General features: G+C 39.1%; 3 protein-coding genes across 5 annotated transcripts in view; all 3 read right to left on the bottom strand.

Moving 5' to 3' along the window:
• Positions 1-15,775, bottom strand: part of LOC125844769 (tubulin-folding cofactor E) — a 375,181-nt gene that overhangs the window by 132,018 nt on the left and 227,388 nt on the right. The gene's annotated exons all lie outside the window — the stretch shown is intronic.
• LOC125845731 (uncharacterized) lies at positions 1,339-1,890 on the bottom strand. Its single transcript, XM_049525266.1, has 2 exons — positions 1,809-1,890; positions 1,339-1,682 (listed from the first exon to the last, which is right to left on the bottom strand). The coding sequence occupies exons 1-2, from the start codon at positions 1,888-1,890 to the stop codon at positions 1,339-1,341; spliced, it is 426 nt and encodes a 141-aa protein (XP_049381223.1).
• Positions 2,089-3,530, bottom strand: LOC125845730 (uncharacterized). Its single transcript, XM_049525265.1, has 3 exons — positions 3,250-3,530; positions 2,377-2,896; positions 2,089-2,298 (listed from the first exon to the last, which is right to left on the bottom strand). Exons 1-3 carry the CDS (start codon positions 3,528-3,530, stop codon positions 2,089-2,091), a joined length of 1,011 nt encoding a protein of 336 aa, XP_049381222.1.

Raw genomic sequence — 15,775 nt, 5'->3', positions numbered from 1 at the left:
TGGTTTTAAAACCTCTCTCTCAAGCAATTCAAAAACACGAAGATAAAATTGTATCTGCAACTACAACCCCATTTAATTCAAACACAACTATGGAACTAAATCACCTTTAAACAACGAATAAACAATCAATTAGCAATACCCAACAATAAATTCAACCCATATTCACATAATCACACCCCAAGAAGTGGGGTTTTAGCTACACATAGTAAAGAGATAGAAATCGATACCGAAAAGTATTTCCATCAAATTGGTACGATAGATATTGTCTTTACACACGTTAAAGATGATGAATCCTTAATACCCTCTTCTAATTGCTTAGAAATAGGATCCTTCAAATCTTCAAAGCTAAGGAACAAAGTCTCCAAAACTCTAAGTTCTAAAAACTGAAAATAATGTTTGATACTGATTTACTACAAAATCTGATAAGCTAAGAATTTAAATAAGTATTTATAGTTGTCAAAACATGTGTTGCGAAAGACCACTCGGCGCAGTTAGTCGGGATCACGATCCATTCATCGATCCGCCCTTTGGTCTGGTTCATCGACTTTCTGCATTGGCCTTCAGCAAATTCAAGTTCTGTAACGATGGGCGATGGAATATTGCACCGCGGAATCGGTCGAAGACTCACCGACTGCTCCTTTATCTCGCAAACTCGATTTTTTCCTTCAGAGCTTGGTACACTGGAACAGTAGGTGAAATCATAGCCATTCGGCAACTCGCCTAATGGTTTAGGCGATCCTCATGCCGTTTTTTCTTCGTTCTTTTCAGCTGCCTTGTTCCTTTCTACCCAATAGTGTCCATGCTTAGTCTCTAACTCCAAATACCTGAAACTAAAGGATTTTCATCAGTTACTAAGACAAAATATGCATTTGAGGATACTAAATGTATTAAAATAAACCCCTAAATGAGTCCAAATTGTGGATTCATCAAGCACCACGTTCAGTGGAAGCAGCCGTGGACAAGACTTGAATAGGAAAAAGTTACCTGGGGTTCACGAGAGGTTAGACGGTCCGTACAATGTCAGACAGACCGTGAACCCTTCTGTGAACCCTTTTCTTGCAATTTCCAGTATATTCCATATGATGTTGGTGATTGTGATGGGCCGTGAAATCACCCGTGAAGGGCACCACGACCCATGGGACTGCCTATGAAGGGCTTCCTATACCCAGTTCTGCATTTCTTCATTCAAGTCCTTCCTGCACACATCAACACCCAGTGACTCTATAAAAACAAATAAAAATGATAAAATGTAAACTACCCATTACAATTACAATCTTGGGTTGCCTCCCAAGCAGCGCACAATTTAACGTTACGGTGTAACGCAAGTCACTTGATTACTCAAACTTCATCAAGCTTGCATTCCTCCACTATTTTCACTTCTTCTGGAACACCCAAGTACGCCTTGATACACTGACCATTGGCCTTAAACCTCAAACCCTTGTCATTCTTAAGTTCAATATCACCTGACTGGAATACCTGAGTTACCTTAAACTGCCCAGACCATTTGGATCTAAATTTCCTAGGAAACAGACAAAGTCTGGAGTTGAAAAGCAACACCAAGTCACCATGACGAAAGGTCCTTTTCTCAATATGATTATCATGATACAGCTTTATCATCTCCTTATATAGTGCAGACCTCTGGTATGCTCTTAAATGGAACTCATCCATCTCATTGATCTGATCTAGTCTCAAGTTCGCAGTTTCACTCCAACTAAGGTTCTACTTCTTTAAAGACTAGAGTGTCTTATGCTCAAGCTCAACCGACAAATGGCATGCCTTTCCAAACACCAACTAATATGGAGACATACCAATAGGTCTCTTGAAAGCTGTTTGATATGCCCATAGCGCATCATCTAACTTTCTTGCCCAATCTGTCCTGTTAGCATTCATTTTTTTGCCAAAATAGCCTTTATTCCCTATTTGATACCGTCACTTGGCCACTTGTCTGCGGGTGATAAGGTGTTGCCACCTTGTGCTGTTTAACCCCATATTTAGCCAGAAGAGCACTGAATACCTTATTGCAGAAATGAGACCCTACATCATTGATAATTGCTCTGGGTGTACTAAACCTTGAGAATATATTCTTCTTTAGAAACCCAACAACATTTTTCCATCATTCTCAGGCAGAGCAACTGCCTTAACCCATTTCGAGACATAGTCTATTGAAACCAGTATGTACTTTTGCCCATAAGAGCTCACAAATGGGCCCATAAAATCAACTCCCCATATATCAAACAATTCCACTTCCAGAATGGGTGTCATTGGTAGCTCATGGCGACGATAGATAGCTCCTTGCTGCTGGCATACATCACAACTCTTCACTATATCAATTGAATCCTGATGAATTGTAGGCTAGTAATACTCACTCCGAAGTACCTTGTGGGATGTTTGAGCACCTCCATGATGGCCACTAACTGGAGAGGAGTGACAGGCCTCTAGGATATATAGCATCTTAGCCTCAGGGATACATCGCCTAATAATGTTATCAGCACACACCGTGTACAAATAAGGATCATCCCAAAAGTACTTACCCACATCATGTAGGAACTTCTTTCTCTGTTGAAACGTTAGACCTTCAGGAATCAAATCACTAACAATGAAGTTAGTAAAATCAACAAACTGAGGAACAAGATCAAGAGTTGTAGCTAATACCTGCTCATCTGGGAATGAGTCATTGATATATAATTCAAATTCCTCTTTCTTTTCAACGTCCAGCCTGGACAGGTGATCAACCACCTGATTTTCATACCCTCTTCTATCCTTGACCTCAAAGTCAAACTCCTGAAGGAGCAGCACCCATCTGATTAATCTTGGCTTTGCATCTTTCTTTGCCATAAGATACATTAGAGTTGCACGATCTGTATGAACTATCACCTTAGTACCCAGCAAGTATGCTCTGAATTTCACAAAGGCATAAACCACAGCCAGTAGTTCATGTTCAGTGACGATATAGTTACGTTATGCTTCATTCAGCGACTTTCTAGCTTAGTAGATCGGGTGGAACATCTTGTCGAACTTCTTCCCTAACACAACTCCCTAGGCAGTACCACTGACTTCACACATAACTTCCAATGGTTCCGCCCAGTCAAGACCAATGATAATAAGGGCAGACACCAGTTTCTCTTTTAGGCATTTGAATTCTTTCAGGCATGAATCATCAAAAATGAATTTCACTTCTTTCTCTAACAATTTTCACAAGGGATGTGCAATCTTAGAGAAATCCTTAATGAAACGCCTATAGAAACCTACAATATGGCCCAGAAAACTTTGAATACCTTCACGCAGATAGGTGGAGGTAAGTTTTCAATCACCTCAATCTTAGATTTATCAACCTCTATTCCCTCATGCGACACCTTGTGACTAAAAACTATACCTTCCTTAACCATGAAATGGCACTTCTTCCAGTCCAGCACTAAATTCACCTCCTCGCATCTTTGTAAAGCCCTTCTAAGATTTAACAAACAGTCATCAAAAGTATCACCTACCACAGAAAAGTCATATATGAACACTACCAAAGTGGCTTCAACCATGTTCGAAAAGATGGACATCATAGACCCCTGGAAAGTTGTTGGTGCATTACATAACCCAAATGGCATGTGTTTGAATGCAAAGGTGCCATAAGGGCATGTAGAAGTCATTTTCTCCTTATCTTCTGGGCAATTGATATCTGGATATACCCTGAGTATCCATCTAAAAAATAATACCACCCTTTGCCAGCCAACCTATCAAGTATCTGGTCCATGAATGGCATCGAAAAGTGATCTCTCAAGGTCCACTTATACAGTTTCATGTAGTCCATGTATACTCGCCATCCAGTGACTGGTCTCTACGGGGTCAACTCATTCTTTGCATTTGCCACTACCATCATACCACCCTTTTTGGGTACACACTGCCCTGGGCTAACCCAATGACTATCAGAAATAGGGTATACCACCCCAGCATCTAGCCATTTTATGATCTCCCTTTTGACCACCTCTTGCATTGGTGGATTTAGCCTTCTCTGGTTCTCTATGCTTGGGCTGCATTCCTCCTCAAGTTGGATCTTATGAGTGCAAATATCCAGAGGTATTCCAATGATGTCAACAATGGTCCACCCAATTGCCTTTTTGTACCTTATCAGCACTATAATCACCGCTTGCACATATTCATCATTTAAATCTGTAGCCAAGATAACTAGTAAAGTATTGTTAGCACCCAAAAATACATACCTCAGGTGACTGGGTAACTGTTTCAGTTCAATACAGGTGGCTTCTCAATGAATGGTTTCGCTGGAGGGCTCGGCCTATTTTTTAAATCTAGATCTAGCTTAATTGTAGCATTAGAATGTGCTCTCATGCCCTATAAAGCATTCGCAGTCTCCACATATTCATGTCGATAGTCTGCGTCAAAGTTCATAATCATGGCGGCTAAAGTTTCAACAGCCATCTTATCCTCAATGGTAAATCCCAGCTCTCCTTCATCAAAGACTTCTATTGCAAACACCACACTCATGTCTTGAGGCTGCTTCATAGACCTGCAAATTTTAAATTTTACCTCCTCATTGTTGAGTCTGAATTTTAGTTCTCCACTCTCAACATCAACCGAAGCTCGTCATGTAGCCAGAAATAGCCTTCCCAAGATTATGGGAACCTCAAAGTCCACTTCGCAATCCAGAATTGTGAAGTCAGCTGGGAAAATAAAGTTGTCCACCTTTTACAAGCATGTCACATAAGATGCCCACATGTCGCTTCACCGATCTATCCGCCATCATCAACCTCATCGATGTGGGCTTTGGAACTCCTAAACCCAATTGCTTATAAATGGCCAGCGGCATCAGATTTATACTGGCCCCTAAGTCACATAGGGACTTGGCAAACTCAAATGAACCGATGGTGCATGCTATAGTGAATATACCTGGATCCTCTTTTTTCTGAACCAGAGATCTTATGGCAATAGCACTATAGTGATGAATATTGTCAGATAAATCAAAATTTACAGCTCTTTTCTTCATGACCAAGTCCTTCATGAACTTTGCATATCCTGGCATTTGCTCCAAAGTTTCCACCAATGGTATGTTTACTGATAGTTGTCTAAGTATGGTTATGAACTTAGCGAAATTTCCCATCTTCAGCTTTCTTTTTAAGCCTCTGAGGGAATGGAGGAGGTGGTCTTGGTATTTGTTGTAAAGGCATAGTTACTTCAACCCTTTTCTCATTTGCTCATGTTGGCTTCTCCATTGGTTGTACCTCTTCTACATCATCTACCTATCCAGATTCAACCTCCTCTTTTTTGCTTTGCTATATGCCCTATTCATGCTCAGTACCTACAAAAATTGGTTCATTTAGGATCTTACCACTTCTGGTGATGATTGCCATGCAATGTCCGTTATTCTTACGATTCTGAATAGTGTCACTTGGTAGTGACCCATTCTTTCTCTGGTTTAGTGATACTGATAACTGCCCCAACTATTGCTCTATCTTCTTAATGGATATGGAATGAGAATCCACTAGTTGACTCATGCTGGAGAAATAACTCTTCATATCTTTCACCCTGGCATTAGTTGATTCAATTTTTTGTAACACCTTAGCCAACATGTCTTCTAGCTTGGACCAGCTGGAACTACCACTTGCACGATTTCTATTACCTGGTGGCACATAAATACCACTGTGATCATTTCTGTAGCCATCTCTATTCTACTCGTTTCCTTGATCTCTATTTGTTGGCCATTCATATTGCCCTTCTCTAGATTAGTTCCGACCTGCGTTTCTAGAATTATATCATTTGTTTCCCGAGTTATAATTCCAGAACCCTCCTTGGTTTCCCAAATATTTGGCTTCCTAATCTAGATCGATGTCCTGACCTGTTTGGGGTCGCTACAGCATTTACCTTCTCAGAATTTGCAACAATGTGCTTTGTGAGTAGATCTATCTGGGTTCTCGTGTGCCATGTCCTGATCTCTTTATTCTTTTATTTTATACTGTTCAGTTGAAATTTCAAATGTGAACCCAAGATCTCCTACCTCAGCATCTCTGGTGTACCATGCTCTATTATTCTTGGACATTTCATCCATCACATGAATGCTTTGTGAGAATGGTTTCCTCATGAATGATCTTCCACACACTGCATCAGCAACAGGTTTAGTAACATAATTCAATGATCTATAAAAAGTCTGTTTCAAATGTCTCCTAGTGAGACCATGGTTTGGGCACTTTTTCAGCTTTTGGCTGAACCTCCACCAGGTATCATGCATTGCTTCCTCTGCTAATTGCTTGTGAGCACTTATCTCATCCTTCATCTGCAGCTCTTTTGATTCAGGAAAAAATCGTTCCAGGAAAGCCTCATTTAATTTAGTCCAGGTCCTGATTGAATCATCTGGCATCTTNAAAAGTCTGTTTCAAATGTCTCCTAGTGAGACCATGGTTTGGGCACTTTTTCAGCTTTTGGCTGAACCTCCACCAGGTATCATGCATTGCTTCCTCTGTTAATTGCTTGTGAGCACTTATCTCATCCTTCATCTGCAGCTCTTTTGATTCAGGATAAAATCGTTCCAGGAAAGCCTCTTTTAATTTAGTCCAGGTCCTGATTAAATCATCTGGCATCTTACTCAGCCAGTTAGTTACCTCCCTAATGAGAGACAATGGAAATAACCTCAACCTCATACTTGTCTGACTAACCCCAGGAATTTCCTGCGATTTGCATATCGCTACAAAGTTCATCAGATGTTGATTCGCATCATCACCAGTTGCACCCCTGATCATACCTATCAAATTCAGCAATTGAATCATTGTGCTGGTGATTGTAAATTTCACACCTGGAGGTAGTACAGGTAACACTATCGCTCTTGTGGCTCCAGCTCCATCCAAATCTAAGTCATCCTCTTCGAACGCCATGTGAGTTAGTTGTTGTGCTCGACCTCTTGGAGCTAGTAGTTGGCGGTGGGGAGGATTTATCTCATTCACTGCTACATTATCTTCCACAGCCCTAGGTGTCTTGTTCACAACATGTTGCTGAGCACCTCTTGCAATGGTTTCAGCGTCAAAGCCAGTCTTTGCCTTTGAGCCTCAAGTTCTTGCGCGTTCACCATCTTGCGAATTGTTTTCTGAAGTTCCGGATTGTAAGGAATCAAAGGATTTCCCTTACTTCTGGTTTTTGGCATGCTCCGTCGAACTTACCTGTAAGAAACACAAACAAAGAACAAGACGTAAAATTAGGAAATACATAACTACAATTTGAATAACTGCTAATAAAATATCTCTAAATTGAAATTACCCTGCAGCGGCTCCAAAATTTGATAAGTCCAAACTTACACTTTAATTAAGAATTATAAATGGTCGAAGTCAATTTATAGAACTCAACGTAAATTGAGGTCGATCCCACAGAGAATTTCTTCGCAAAAATGATTTCACTGGCGCGCTTACCCAAATGTTGTTATTATTTCCTAAAGAGGGTAATTACGGAAAATAAATTGGGTTTGGTTGAAAATTTCAGTAACCAATATTGAATAAAAAAATTTAAGTTGACAGTTAACAGAGTATTGATTCCAAAATTGTAATGATAAATGAATGAAACCAGGGTCGTGTTTCCCAAAACGTTACATCTAGTGTACATTCGTAACTTAGTTTTCATATGAGTTTGTCTTTACAACTTATAGGCAAGTTGACTATATCTAACACTTCTCAGTCTAGTTCGATAATTTCCACTCAATTCCTCTCGGTCCTCGAGTGGTAACAAATTCTACCCTCGCATACAATGATATTAAAGTTCTATTCTCTCGAACTCGACCTTTAATGCCATTTTATCAGGTTAACTCCACTTTTTCCTAACTATCTCTTTTCTCTCGAACAAATGATAGATTCAGGCTTACTCTAATGTGTGCACTCATTAGACTAAATGATTAACGAATGTTAAGTTAGATCTTGCAAATACAATTCACCTTCTACTCGTTTTAAGAATTCACATTTAGATTTCCGTCATGGTTCCCACAACCCTAGTTGTGGTGTTTAGCCACTCATGATTTCTACTAAACAAACAAATATTTGTAGTAAAAACATTAAAGAAGATCACTTATAAAAATCTGCAAAATTCAATGAACTCCTGATATTCAGAAAAGCAAAATCTAACTCCGAAGATCGATTCCACGTTAATAATTTAAAACCAAAGTCGAGAGTGTTCAAAAGTCAGTCGGTCGTTCCAGATATGACGAGATAAAAACAAAATACGACTAGATTAATTCAAATTATGTGTCTAAAAGGAGTCCTACATGAAGTAGGACTGGTCTGTCGCTCAGCTTCACGAGTGCTTTGACAGTCCGTCGAAGGGCTTCATGGTTCGTGAAGCCCTCCATGGTCTTTACTTGGCACTTCTCAAAACTTGGGTCTTCAAGGCCTGCACACTGTAAAAGCACCACGGACAACACCATGGATCGACATAGGGACCACGGTCCGTCTGGGTATTTGTGGTCTTCACTTGGTCAACTCTCATTTTAATTCCTTAACGTCTGATCACTGGTTCAACTCCACGAGCTGTAACATGACCCGTCATGATCTCCACAGCTCGTCTGGGCATCTGTGATCTTTACTTCGCTAACATCAACCTTCACTCTAAAAAGTATGCCCACTGGATAGTAACCACAAGCATCTTCACGGCTCGTCAGGAGGACCATGGCCCATCTAAGGCTCCGTGGTCTTCACTTTGGACATTAGAATCCCAATTTCTAGCTTGCATTTTCTTCTCTTCTTTTCTCTTTCACGTCCACCTATTTTACCTGTACAAACATCACCAAACACATCATATCCACATAAATACACTCGATTCTCGCAATAATCCTTAGTTTTGAGCATCAAATGTGCTAAGATCTCATGGCATATCACTGTGGTGGGATTCAGTGGTGCAGTGGCCGCTTGCCAGTCAAATTAGAATTTTTTCTTTTCTTGGCCAAAATTTTTCTAACCCCATGGATTTCTAACGTGTTCACTTCCTAAATTTTACAGGCTTGTCTAAAATGGCTGGTTTTAACAACGAGAATCTGCCTTTCATCCAATTTTGCAATGCTATCAGTCGGGAAAGGTACCACGATCACCGAAACATCAAGTTCTGTTGTGAGAGGGGTTTTCATTTACTGAACCTAGAGGAGAAGGCGCCCGCCTTTCATGCTCGTCTGATAGAGTTTTATTGGGGTCCACTAATCGAGGCTCCCCCTGTTGCGCGCTCAAACTGGGTAAGGGAGTTCTATACTATCCTTCCTACCGTCCGCTGGGATGACCCTCACCCTACCATCCACATCCGGGGAGTTGACATCCCCCTGAACACTCCATTCATCAATTATGTGCTCGAGGTGCCAGAGGTCCCCAATACGGAGTTCGAGGCCAAGCTTAGAGAGATGGACTTGGGATGGTTGAAGGATACAATAGTGGATCCTGTGCGCTGGGACCGGGCCTATTGGGACACTACTAAGGGCATCTCTAGTGCTAACTGGTCACCGGATGCTAAAAGGGGCTGCACTTGGTTACCAGGAGGATCCACCCATAGGGCAACCGTACTGACATGACTTTTCCCTAGGCTCTAGTGGTAGCGTGCGCTATACAGGGCATTGGACTAAATGTTGGCACGCAAATCATCTCAGAATTGAAGGTGTTCTACTGAGGCAACAAGAAGGCGTTTTTCCTACCTGGGTTGGTGACTATAATGTGCAAGAGGGCGGGGGTACCACTCTTGGACACTAACGAGGTACTTTCTATGGATCCCCCTTTTCACCCTCTATTGATTAGACAGGCTTCCACCTCCACGAGTAAGAAGAGGAAGACGGACAGGGCCAGTAGTAGTCAAGCGGGTGCTAAGGTGGATGACGAGGGAGGGGAAGATGATGAGGGTGGTGACACTCTCCCTACCCTATCAGCCCATACTATCAGAAGCTCGGGTGGAGGTGGACTTGGAGGCCGTCCAAAGTTGATTGGGGAGCTCATATGCTAGTGTCTCGACTTCAGTTCCGCCCTCCACTACTCTCGAGGTTGAGATTCTCCAACGCCAGTTGCGTCATGAGAGGAAGAAGGGTCTAGCGAGGGATCATCTGATGTCCCGAATGTGGAAAACCATTAAGGTCATCTTCTCTTGCGTCGTCCCCCAGCGGAAGCCTCCCCAACTCGATCCAGGAGATTATCGAGAGTTGCCTTGGTTGAGCGAGGCGTGGTCTGGCGAGCTACCCCAGAAGGACTTGGATTCCTGCAGCAACACTTCCCATTTCCAGGGATTCCGATTTGGGTTTCACACCTCTTGGGCCTGTAATGAACAATGCTTTATTTTTCTCCTTTTTTTTCCCTATATTTTGTAAGCACATGAATGCTGGTTTTTGTTGTTTTTCACAACTAATTTATAATTATTAAGGATTATAACTTATGTTCTATTGTTGAGTACTGATAGGATTGCGGGAATTGTCCCATATACAATTCAGGGTCCATATGTGTGATTAGGGAAAAACATGGGATATAGGGCTGAGGTTTTGTCTCATCTTGTCCCAGTCTTGTGGGAAAAATCCCGCTCTAGTGGCCCCACCCTGGCGGAAATAATCCCACCCGAACGGCTCAGACGAAAACAGTACCCCAGGTCAGCAATTTTCTGGGTTCTTCCCATTTCTAAAATTCCCCATTGATTCCCAGGCTATAACTAAGCATTTTAGGGTGATCCTCCTAGTTAGGATAGTGGTTGTCTACCTCAAGTCAGCCCAATGGTACACAATCCAGAATCCCTTTCCATTCATTCAACACCACAAACCTGCACATTGCCATAATATGCTCATACACTCACACGGTTATAGTCGGTCGCAACTCACGCCAATATTTCATTTTACAAATCGCATCGTAGTTTATCTAGACCCTTGCACCTAACCCAGTGATGAGTCTCTTTCCGACAACAAGTTCATGAAACTCAAGTAATTACAACTCGCACAGTTTCGAACATTTAGTCTAGCATGTTGCACACATCAAATTTCAGCAAGCCATAATGTGCACATAATCATATCATCGCATCCAAGTAATAATATCATTCACACCAATAGTTATTTCAGAAAATAATAAGCAGACATTCACAGTTTCAAGCAAGAGCTCACAGATAGGTTTAAATTATTTATTAGTTTGCTCCATAGATGATCACTACCGATTATTCATGCATTTATACAGCCTCTAAGGCCATATATCAATTGGAACCTTCTCAGTTCCAATTTACTTTGTTTGTGTCCCTTCAGCCGTGACTATGGCGTCCGTCTCACTCTGTTAAGATACCAATTGGAATCGGGAGATACCAATTGGACTCAACTCATACCACAAACGACAACTCATACGAAAGGAGAGAAGAGATGGAACATTTCCTAGAATGCTTCCTAGCTTCCTGAAGATTAGATGTGGACGTCAACACACCAATCCGCATGAGTCTAGTCCACATTTTCTCTTGTACTGGAAGACTGGTAACCTGGGCTCTGATACCAATAAGTCATGACCCAACCCACCGGGCCATGCGAGCACCGACTCTAACACCTAAGAAGGAGAACCCTCGATTCCCAAACAGTTTAAAACATGCGGAAGGTTAAGAAAAACTAAAAATAGAAAGAAATTCACGTAGATTTCATAAATAAAGAGTTTTAAAACAACTCAAGTTAACTTGTAAAGTAATTAACTTCCCTATGGATTTAGTCTAAATAGATACAAGAGATACTAAGATTATAAGGTATACATAATTAATACATGACGTAGCTCCCACTACACGAAAGGAAAAATAGGAGTTGTTGGAGATTGCCTTCGTCTTTACCTATGAAATATCACTGACCCTGCAACCAGACTATGTCAAAAAGGCATAGCAAGAGTATTATAAGTACAACCACACGTACTGGTAGGCATCATAGGTCAACCCGATACCCACCGCATAATATAAGAAATCGACTAACAAGAAACATGCAATAAGACTGTTCATTCATCCACCTTTATATTTTCCTGTCCTTACTATTTCCAGATACTTTAGATCGTACTAGTACCCTTGGCTCTAACCCCTTACTCACTCTGTTCTTGATCAGGACTTAACCATTCTACCTCTTAGAAGAGGTTCTGAATGTAACCACTACCAACCCGGCCATCTCAACATCCGACCTACCCTTACTACTTCCACATCACCACTCAACCCTCAACTCCATAGCACGTTCTATCAAGGCTTGTTAACGGTTTCAATACTAATCCACATCCAAGGTACTACCCAATTGTTATCATTAACGACATATCACTACCCCAATTCTTAACGACAATACACATTACCACCTCTCTAAAGTGGGACATATTAACCCCTAGACCCTCGATCTCCACTTACCTTATCCCATCCCAATTTGGGCCTGATCATTCACATTTTATTAACTAACGAGATATACCCGATCACCTTACGACACCGTAAACCCCCATATGTAAATAGATATAATGCACAATCCAGTTATCGGTTCAAGGGCAATATACAGATCCACATTATCAATAACAAGCAGTTATGAAACTATCAATCACAAGTGGTCTTCTCATAGAACCCACGCCCAAACTATTAGTGTGTCGAACCCAATCCAATGCATGTATATGTGTCGATATGTGACATTTGATCTAATGTATGTATATGTGTCAGTACGTGACACCCGATCCAATGTATGTATGTGTGTCGGTATGTGACACCCAATCCAATATGTATATGTGTCGGTACGTGACACCTGATCCAGCCAACATAATCACAATCACGATCACACCATAATGAACATACTTATAATCATACAATCAAGTATTAGGTTCATGGCATGCAATTGTACATGATCAGTCTTTTCCTTAGGTTCGATTCATGCATCTCTAATCTCATACATGCATGCATATAACAAAGTTATTAACATGTTTGTCTAATACCACCAGAAATCAACCATCACCTAACCCTACTCACAGAATAGGACTTCCTACAGCGGAATACGTCTTACGTAACACCTAGGAATACATGTACAATTATTTCTTTTTCGGTGCACGAAAGCCTACACATGAATTCTACCGTCAAATACTCATATACTACGCAGTGAATCACAGATTTATAACTACTCAATTAATAAACCTAGCCTACCTAGGCGCCAAGTAGTTGTAGAGAGATTATAGCTCCAATCCAAGATTTTGAACGATGAGACGGTGGATTTTGACTGGAAATTCGCAAGTTATCGACATTCTTACGCTAGAAATCTCTGTCTCCATCATTCCTAAGCTTAGAGCAGCTTTTTGAGGGTTTCTGGGATAATTCTCGCCTCTTTTTGGTGTTTTAGGAAAAAAGAGAAAATAAGACTTCGCATTATTAAAATTTGTCTCGCCCATCCCGCTCTGGCGGGGTCAATCCCGCTGGAGCGCCGCCGCCCTGGCGGCATCTGGCCGCTCTGGCGGGCTGATGGACCCATTTTTTCCCCGACATTTTTTCTTTCCTAAATAATGACGGTTCGGGTCGTTACGGAACTGCACCATAAAACTGTGAAAATTCTAGATGTGATAAGTGTTTCCTTACGTGTAACTGGTTCCAAAGGTATTGTATCATCTTCAACTTTCTCATTAACATTATTTAGTCCGATGGTATCCACTATTTCTTCTAACCTATGGATCTCTGAATATGTATTATTTTCACCCGGATAATCCAACAAGTTATTACTGTCCATTTTAATGTTGTAATCGAGATCATTAATCATGACCTCAAGTTCATGAACGATATTTTCACAAGTGGGTTAATTCAAACAAATTCTTTAGTATTTGATCTCCGAATGAATTTTGTAGTGTCAAAACACTCTTTAAATTAATAAATATTAATTTATCGATTAAATAATACATCTATAAAATGATAATGTTTCATGGTCCCATCTATATTAATTTAGTGAGGTTTTATTGTATCTTCAATAAATAATTTCAAACTCTTCATTATAACTCAAGCAATTTTAAAGTAACAATTCTTACACCTAAGAGCTGATAACACATACCCCAATTTTAAACAATTATTTCTAATTATTGGTGCATTCTTTAACTTATAGAAAGACTAATCCTAGTCTATGAAACTCATTTACAATACACAATCATGACACAATACAAATCACTTTAGATAGAACCAGATTCTCCTAATATAACTACTATAACTCAAGAATATTTACAATTGATACTCATTTGTACATTACTTATCAATAATCAAAATTTCATAAAACTTAAAAATTCAAAGAATCACTGTAGCATTGAAGAAGTTTCCTATTTCATGTCCATGACCAACACAAATTTTATCTCTTTTTCCTATATTTATCTATTTTTCATTTTCAACCACATATAAATAGCTTAATTTATTACTGTAATACGAAAGGTGTAATGAGAAATCTTCAATCAGAAGAAAAAAAAAGTATGGAGTACATTAAAATAAAATTAATAAGCATTATTTTGGATCCTCAACAGTTATTTCTGTATCCATGTCTGATAGCAAGAAAAGGTCCTATTTTCTCCTATAAAAATAATAATATCATAAATAACAACTTTAAATAGTACACGGTATAAAAAGAAGCAACACAATCGTACAAAAGAATATAAGCATTTGTTTGATGATCCACTAAGAGAAGATACAATATTCTAAAATTATAATGATGCATGTACAATCAACGCACAGAATCATTATTATTATTATTAAATAATGGGCAAATAAATGACAATTTCAATTTTTAATCTATATAGTTAATCCCCAAATATGCAAATCATTGACCCTATGAAAATTATATAAAATCAAGAAAGATAACAAGTAAAGTTAGTATGAAAAAGACAGAGAGAGATCAAACTAACGAAATTTAATGTAATTTTATTGCATAAACATAAAAGTACAAAAGATTGTCAATGATATACCCTTGATAATCATCTATCATCTTGGGTACGAATTAACAATGTGATTGGGCATATTGCTTTGTCCATTAATAAGTTAAATCTATGGAACTTTTTCATGATATATTTCTTTCTGTTTTGTAGGAAGCAAAGGTCATGTCTAAGGCTTGTGAGTCAACTGTAAATACAATTTTGATATGAAAAATTGTTTAATCATGTAGATTGGAGGCTTCACCACATATTATGATAAACTTATGATTACAATGGATTCCATACATAAATTCTCGTAATTCATCCAAAATTGAATAAACTAATACCCACATTATAAAATGGCGAATACAAACATAAAGTGGCAAAAAAAATGAAGTGAGATATTTTTATGATGAAACTTTCATACGTATAAGTAAGAATAGAACAATGTGGATGAACACACGTATGTATCATATCATATAGTATACGATGTTTTAAAGTAGAATTAATATAACTAAATTTAATTTCTTTAATAAATAATTGTAATTGAAATAACATAAGAATTAGGATAAGTGCTTTTAAATAATTAATACAAATTGTCATAGATTTTCTTGTTTTTAGATCAAAATGACCAGATATCATTGAAACATTTCAAAATACACTCAAAGTTTAAATATGGGGAGAAAGTGACATTTCTTTAGTAGTATTGTTTTTCACTTCACTCAATTTTGTAAACAAATTTAACAAATAAAAGAGAAAACAATGATCAATATAAAAAAGGTCACCAATAGCCTTTCCTCTTGAGGTTATAGCCTCACATGATGGACACCATTTAACTTAATTTTTTCTCTTAAATATTCATACTTGAAATTTAGTATGTGCATGACACTAATAATAGTTGCCATCAATATTTCAATATTTTATCTTTATACGTAATATACCTTTTACAA

The sequence above is a fragment of the Solanum stenotomum genome, chromosome 11 (assembly GCF_019186545.1).
Source record: "Solanum stenotomum isolate F172 chromosome 11, ASM1918654v1, whole genome shotgun sequence".
Taxonomy (NCBI): domain Eukaryota; kingdom Viridiplantae; phylum Streptophyta; class Magnoliopsida; order Solanales; family Solanaceae; genus Solanum; species Solanum stenotomum.
The sequence above is the reverse complement of the archived record's forward strand: the minus strand, read 5'-3'. Positions and strand labels throughout refer to the sequence as shown.

Bases quoted from the DNA above. Each gene is read 5' to 3' on its own strand.
- LOC125845731 (XM_049525266.1), bottom strand. From the start codon at position 1,890: ATGAATGCTAACAGGACAGATTGGGCAAGAAAGTTAGATGATGCGCTA. The intron at 1,683-1,808 runs GTATGTCTCCAT...ACTTGAGACTAG, and splicing joins AGCTTTCAAGAGACCTATTG to ATCAGATCAATGAGATGGAT.
- LOC125845730 (XM_049525265.1), bottom strand. From the start codon at position 3,530: ATGGTTGAAGCCACTTTGGTAGTGTTCATATATGACTTTTCTGTGGTA. The intron at 2,897-3,249 runs GTAGGTTTCTAT...TGTGAAATTCAG, and splicing joins AAAGTTTTCTGGGCCATATT to AGCATACTTGCTGGGTACTA. The intron at 2,299-2,376 runs GTACTTCGGAGT...GATGTATGCCAG, and splicing joins GTGCTCAAACATCCCACAAG to CAGCAAGGAGCTATCTATCG.